The 7500-nt window shown below is 35.2% G+C and overlaps 1 protein-coding gene and 1 long non-coding RNA gene across 4 annotated transcripts in view; one reads left to right on the top strand and one right to left on the bottom strand.

Annotated features, from left to right (window-relative positions):
* Positions 1-7500, top strand: part of LOC138049059 (disco-interacting protein 2 homolog C-like) — a 60375-nt gene that overhangs the window by 2216 nt on the left and 50659 nt on the right. The window contains exons 1-3 of one of the 3 annotated variants that reach the window (XM_068895168.1): positions 150-257; positions 1579-1686; positions 3862-3927. In XM_068895168.1, coding sequence (XP_068751269.1) covers positions 209-257; positions 1579-1686; positions 3862-3927 — 223 coding nt within the window. In that variant the 5' untranslated portion in view covers positions 150-208. Of the gene's footprint in view, positions 1-149; positions 258-1578; positions 1687-3861; positions 3928-7260; positions 7409-7500 lie in introns of those variants that run through there. The other 2 variants (XM_068895167.1, XM_068895170.1) reach the window with 2 other exon arrangements.
* Positions 2568-7045, bottom strand: LOC138049060 (uncharacterized). Its single transcript, XR_011132288.1, has 2 exons — positions 6873-7045; positions 2568-4701 (listed from the first exon to the last, which is right to left on the bottom strand). It is a non-coding gene; the product is annotated as an uncharacterized lncRNA (long non-coding RNA).

Here is a 7500-nt window from a genome sequence, read left to right as displayed (position 1 = left end):
ATAAAAAGTCTCTCTCTACCATGAACTATCGCATTGAAGAAAAATTGCGTTAGAACCAAATCTGTACAAAAACATATGAAAAACATGTATGACATCGGAATAAATTATATGTCAAAAACTAATTTTTGCCTTAAGGCAAGTGATCATCGCTGTCTAAAATTCGTTTAACATTCATTTTAGTTTCGTTAAATTCGTATCATATGTTCCGATGGCAAAGTACAAGCCGTTGTTGCTTCCTAGAAATGTTCATTTCCCCGGTAAGGCAACATAATATCGTATTTAGCTACTAATGTACTATAATAGTCAATGAGAAATGGCGTTGCGTGGTATATAAACTACACTGTTATGTATTTAGTCGTAAACCTCACGAAGTTTTAATTATTCGTCCGTGTATTATAAAAAGATAATGTAAAATTCTTTAGAGCGGGTTTTTCGAGAAGTCTTGGTTAAAGCACAGGAAATATATGAAAAAAAAAGATGTAATAAAACCTGCAAGTATTAAGGCGCAGTCGAACTCTTCAAGGTAAAGGGATAGTTTCTAAAGAAACTGTGGTGCTGCGTCGGTGGGGAAGTAGTATACAAAAATTTGGTTTATCAACGGAGTTGATGATGTAAATTGACCACCGTACAGAGATTCTAAAAGCTGACGTTTCGAGCGTTAGCCCTTCGTCAGAGCGAGGTAAACCCTAGCAAAAGTTATGAAACATTAAAATTTCAATTATCTATGACACTAATTCCTAGTGCGCTTGGATATACTAAAAATTTTATTTAAAGGTCGAAGTCTAGTCTTTTTTCTTCCAAAAAATAGTTTCATGTACATTTTTTCACTTGAAATGATGTATTTTATTGTTGGAACTACTCCATGACGTATGATCAAAAAATCTACACCGGTCGATTTTAATTTAGCAATAATCAGGCTGACTCAAGCACTGCGCTGCTACGATAAAATTTAATTATACAAATTTAACCTAAGATATTTGAAGACTTCACAGGCGCTAAGCATAAAAAAAGGAATGCAATAATTCGGCAAAGCTTTTCTTTTTTCCTCAACTTTAATTTTTATTAAAAAAAACTAAGTACTTTAACACAGATTTGAGTAAAATTCCTTTATTTTTCACAGAAAAAATACATATTATCGCCATTTTTCTCTGTTATGACTTGTCAGAATCCTCGTATGCGGAAGTTAGTTGAAGTCCTCGTTTTTACTCATGTTGTGTGACACACTATGTGATTTCCTTCGTCACGCAAAGCATTTCGTGCGAAACCAAGAGAGTAATAAAATTGTGGTTTTACTTCACCCCTTTCTTGTTTACCATATCTCAAAAGAGAAGAAGCATTCTTAATTCACCTAAAAACCAACATGTATATTCATCCGGTTTATCTTTTCGAAAAGACCACACCGTGGCGTTACAAACATTTTTTTGGCGATCCTGTTGTACACTGGGTAGGGTTGAAGAAATCTACCAGTATCACGTGACAAATTGACTTCCCAGCGATAACGGAGCTGGATATAAACATTACTCAGAGCGACTTTCGCCTCGCCCATTTCATGCTGGAAAATCTCTTCTTTTCACGCAGAGCCACTGCTTCATTTCCGACCTACAAGTATGACAGAACCTTTGGAATCATCTCTGCCACCGCCGATCCTCGAAAAACTTCGAGAGTTAAACACCGAGCTCGCCGAAGGTGAGTTGGTCATCCGTCTTGCACGAGAGTTTTCATGCGAAGTCGTCGTTGAGGCTTCAATTTATTTAACTCTTTCATTCGTTTATCGATGACTGAAGTAGTTGGGTTGTTTTTAAGAGCTGTCAATAAGGCTGTAATATTGTATCTTGTTTGTTTCTTCAAGTAAAAGTTAAAACGTTTGTTGCGGAAACTAAGAGATTGTAGTAATATAAGGCCTAGGCCTTAAGAATTATGAAGTGATGAATATATAAACAAGTCTGCCCCCTCAAAGATCATAGATCGATGAAGGACTCTGTCAACATGAAAACGTTAGCAAAATAATAATTCGATGTGGTATATTATGCCAGTAGCTGAAGTGGTTCGTTCGCGAAATGGACTTCATTTCTTTCGCGAAGAAAAAACCTTGTCTTCAGTCACGTCACCTTCAGTCAGAGAGTTAACTGCCTTCTGTTGTTGGAAAAAAAATTAATATCTGGCTGATGAAAGCGTGGACGTGAATTTTGAAAGGAGACTTCTCGATTGTTTTGTTAGTTTTGGCAGCTCGGAAAATGTTAGCGTCTCAGTTTTTAGAGTGGAATGCGTTAAAACAGCCTTCGTTGTTTCCTCTATCGGTCTTTCAAAACACGATAAGAATTCAAACAGTTCGGATTATTTCAAGGTAGAAGAAGAATGTTTTACAGTTCCAGTTGATCAGGGTACGTTGACTATTTATTTTCACGGGCTCTTTAAAATATTTTTCGGAAAAACATTGATCTCGAGGTTCGTTTAAATATTCTTCTTGTACAAATGTATCTGTTTACTTAACCTTGTATAGTTTAGTTTATGTTAAAAATAAATGTTAACACTAGATATGATATTCAAGACCAAAACTTTTACACTAGTAAATGCCAAAGTTGGGTTTTTAATTTAACAAATGTGAAGACATCATCAATTTTAGTGTGTAGCTTTTCAATATATACATGTAGATAGAAAACTGGCAATAAAAACTTGTAAAGAGATCAAAATTAATTATGCTAATAGATGATGTAATGGCATGTGTCAAATTACCAGGGGCCTGTTTCTCGAATAACTTTTTGGGCCTGAAAAGCCAGTCGTCAAACTGCATTCTGCTTAATTTGAAAACCTAATCCTTTAACATGTTTTTGATGGAAGGAAAACAAAGAGGATTGCGAAGTTTGATGGCTTAGAACCTCACCGTTGCGAAGATATAAAGGGAATTGTGGCACCCGAAATAGGCCCGAAAAGTTTCGGGACTTTTGAGAAACAGGCCAAATTAAGGCCTCAGTTGTTCTTTAGGTGCCTGTATGGGCTTATCCACCAGATTAATCTCTCAAGTGAATAAGTGCTATGAAATTTACCAATTGAGTTGTCTAGTGGGTCATACAATCTACCTTTAGGACAACTGAGCCCTGGTCTTTCAGTGAAATGACTGGGTGAAGAATCAAACTGGAGTTGACCTTGATACTGTTAATGGTACCATCTTATTTACTGGGTAATAAAAATGGTGCTATGATAATGTTGAAAAACAATCATATGCTCTGTTAACTGAAGAGACAAGAAATCAACTACAGTACAGGTACATGTATGGCAGATGAAACCAAATGGCAAAATTTTTGTTCTTTTTTTATGGCAAAGAGCAAAGTTAAAGACCATCAGACTAAAACCTCATGAATGGGAATTGATCAGGGATCCCATTTGTGGTCCAAGGCAATTTTAAAATTATTATTGCTCTCAACACTGTACTGATGCTGCTTCCTTTAAAAAGATGGGTGCCACATGTGGTTAACATGTATTTCAAATGATCCATAACCAAGCAATGAAGGCGAAGTGGGGTGGATACCAAGGTTAACGTCACAGACTGCTTTGCATTGAACTAGTTCCTTGAAAACAGTGATGCAAATTTATTTGTGACGTCAACCCAGTATCAAACCTATTCCTCTTTATTACTCGGTTATTGATCAAAGTATGACCACTTTTCCCATCTTTCAAAGCCAATAAAAAATTTCAATAAAAAGGTTCCAAAAACTACACAATACATGTATATTTAGGATGATTTCAGAGAATAATAATCAAGTGTAAAAGTTTGTTGAGTGGGTAGGCACTTAAAGTTATAAAGCAGTACAAATGATTAAGGCAATCACCAACAATTTAAAAGAAATGTTGTCTTTTTTTTAGGTGACATAACTCAAAAGGGATATGAAAAGAAACGGGCAAAACTCCTTGGCCCTTACCTGTCAAGGGGTGAGTATGTACTTTGTACTTTGAAATGTTACATGTAATTAAAGCATAACAGGCATTGCTGAGAAAAAAACAATAGCTGAGTCATAAGTCAAGACAGTCTGTACATGTAATTTGCCTTAATTTTAAAGCATTTACTTGCTTGCATTAGATATACTGAAACACTATGCTCAAGGTATGGCAGTACCATGGCCTATCTTTTTAAGCTGATTCCATCTTTTGGCAAGCTGCATCAAAAGTGCAAATATTAAAATATCTGTATTAAAAAATTAATATTGCACAATTAACATAACAAGTTTAATGTGGGACACACTCTTTTTGGCAAGCAGCTGTAAGTGACCTGTCTTCACTTAACATTCTTTTTTCCAATAACATGCTCTTAGTCCTCATTTTGCTGTAGAATTTAAAAGGAAATCTGTGTCCGGCATTGAATAGTTACCTGAAGAAAGCTACAATCCGAGTTAAAAAGACTCTGGGACACTTGTCAAATTTTGGGTGAAAAGTAGAGAATTTACTGTATGTGCTTCCATCGTTATATAAGCAATGCATATTCTTCTTTCGCTGCTTTTTGTCGCGCCCCCTTCCCCTCAGACAATGTTGAAACATGCAAGCGATCGATGAATGGATCTTGATTTCGGGAATCATGAAAAATCAACATTATAGTGAAGGCAGGGGGAATTTAAGCCGGAAATTTCCTAACAGTTTTGACCAGGATTGTAGCTTTTATCACTGTTACTCGTGGTCATCACTCCTCCCATCCTTCTTCATTGGGTATCCCTGTGTTGTAAACAAAGTTATTATTAATGATAATAATAATAATAATAATATTATTATTATTATTATAATTCATCTACATGTACACAATGCACATCTTTCAGGGCTTGAAATTAACGAAAACTATCCAGTCGCAATTTTGCGACAAGATATGAAAATTTAGTTGCGATTTTCGCAAATTACTTTTAGAGTCGCAAAATCATCACGCTGCATTGTGTTGTCAGCAGTTTAGCAAAACAAAATATGAGCCCACAATACTTGTGTGTAAAGAAACCGCTGAAAATGGCTATGCTACAATTACGCTATCTTCAGATTGAAAGAAACAAAATGAATTTGTCATTTCTTTATTTATTTTAGCAAAAGTACCAATGTAGCAGCAAAGTGGCAACTGCTAACCCTTTTGTTTCAAAAGAGTGAAGGTGAAAACAAGTCGCAAATTTGCGACTTCTACAGATAGTTTAATGGCAAAGGGAAAAAATTCAGTCGTAAATGCGACTGTATCGGTCACAATTTCGAGCCCTGTCTTTTGTTGCTTCATGAAGGAGATCAAAACAGTGTTTCTCATTCCTACATGTATGAATTCTAGCATACAATGTCATGTAAATAAATGGGATTAACATGCCCTTGATCACCACAGTTTCGAGAAACTAATCCAGTTTTTCCCCCTAATGAACATAATGACTTGCATTTTGGTAAAAAAAAAACCAAACAAGTTACTAAATAAGAGCACATATTTGAAAGGGATACATGAAAATTAGAAAGGTGTAAAAAACAAAGGGAATGGCATTCGACAAGCCACGATATCAGCACACCATGTTCGTAATTTTCTTATCCCAAGTCCTTCCTAATATATTAAGCTTTAAATTTACATACTTTCCTTGTACCATTCAAGCTACTGTACAGTAGCTCGGAAGCTAAGCCTGTATTCTGATATGTGGCTTAGTAGCCTGGCCTCAGGTTGTTGCTCAGCAACCTGGCCAAGTAATGCAGTTGAGACTATAAAAGGTTACCTTGTTATGGTATACATAGTTGCAAACCTAATAATATTGTTTTCTTACATGTTTGTTTATCAGCCAGGCTGTTTTTGTGCTCATCGCAGACAGTTTTCATTACCGTAACACAATAGACCATTTTGCAGTTCTGTGCTCATTTAACAGGCCTTAGAATAAAAGCAAGGTTGGAGTTGACCATGGTTTGATGCAAACCTCACTGCTTTTCTTGTGTAAACAGAAACTCGTTAGAATTACAACAATGTGATTTACATGCATGTACATGTGAGGAATGAGATTTGTATCAAAACAAGGTTACCTCCTGCCTTGCTTTGATTCAAAGGCCTGGTAACTGAGTGCAGAACTGGAAAATGGTCTATTGAGAGATTTTAATCAGCATTGTGTTCATATGAAACAGCAAACGGCAAACTGTCATAAAAGGATGAATATTTTCACAATTCAGCTTGTTTCTCTCTTTTGAGAAGTTGGCCAATATCTACATGTAGCTAACAGGCAAGAAATGGCTGGCTACACGTAAAGTAAAACAAGTTGCTTTGATTTGTGGTAAAATGTAGATTTCAGCCTGTCATTAACTTTGCTGTTGCTGTCTGCTGTACATGTAAATGTGATGCAAATCCCTCCTAGTTTAAGAAAATCATGCTGAAATTGTTAATGCATAATTAATTATGCCAAGCCTAGCTAAGTCATGCTGTGTCAAGATACATGTACCACTGTAGAGTTGCCTCAATTTATTGTTCAAGTTACCCTATTTATAGATATGTTTTCTAAATTTCTCACTTTATTTTGTTCATGGACACACCAATCACTAAGAAATAAATAATTGTACATGTACAGTACTGTAGATGCACAGTAGATCTATCAATTTGAATCATGCCCAGCAATTCCAGTGTTTCTTGTAGGACATTAGATTCCTGATCTTGGCACAAATTCCAGTTTGTGTGTGTGTTATTTCACGTACTAAGTAATATTTACCTTTTTCCTGTTTTGCTTTTGGTTTCTATTGTTTGATGTGAATGTGCACTTTCGTGAGTTTGACATTGAGGAGTTTACACAAGGTTCAACCTCAAGCTTGCAAGTTCATGATTATTAGCTACTTTTACCTTTAAAGACATGAAATTAATACAATGTAAGTTTGATTGAAATACAGTACTGTATAATACTCACTTAAAATCCAAATTCTGAATAGATACACTGTAATTCCTGCTTGTAACATTATGGTGTATTCCACATGAGGAAATATATCAGAATAAACATGTACACAGAATATCTTACACAATTAGAAATGAAGATACTGAATTACATCATGTCAAGGCTTTTTTTTTACTGGTCAAGATTATTCACGAAATATTGTGATATAGATGCAAGAATGTGTGATTTGATATTGCAAACTGGTAGCAACCAATTGTGTTGTTCAGTTTTATGAATAGTGCTTCTTTGATTATTATTGAAACAATATCAAGCATTTGAAAAATAAGTTGAGCAATATCGGTAAAAACTATAATAAATGCAAGTAACATTATTGTGAAGTTTTGTATATTTAAGACTAAACCACAATGTCTACAAAGTTTATCTTCAACTTACATGCATGGAGTTAGTTCCTGGTTCCATATTTAGTTAGTTCAGGACTTCAAAATATGGTGAATTTTACTTTTTAAGAATGTTGGACTGAACCTTGTTGTGTCAAGAGCATTTTGTTGCTGGTAGGAATTGTTTTTTGCTCACCATCTTTAATTACGGTTAACTGAGTCTTGCTTTAAATCTTGTTACGGTGTACATGATTGTATCTGTGCAT

This window comes from Montipora capricornis, chromosome 5 (genome assembly GCF_036669925.1).
Source record: "Montipora capricornis isolate CH-2021 chromosome 5, ASM3666992v2, whole genome shotgun sequence".
In the NCBI taxonomy this organism is placed as follows: domain Eukaryota; kingdom Metazoa; phylum Cnidaria; class Anthozoa; order Scleractinia; family Acroporidae; genus Montipora; species Montipora capricornis.
The sequence above is the reverse complement of the archived record's forward strand: the minus strand, read 5'-3'. Positions and strand labels throughout refer to the sequence as shown.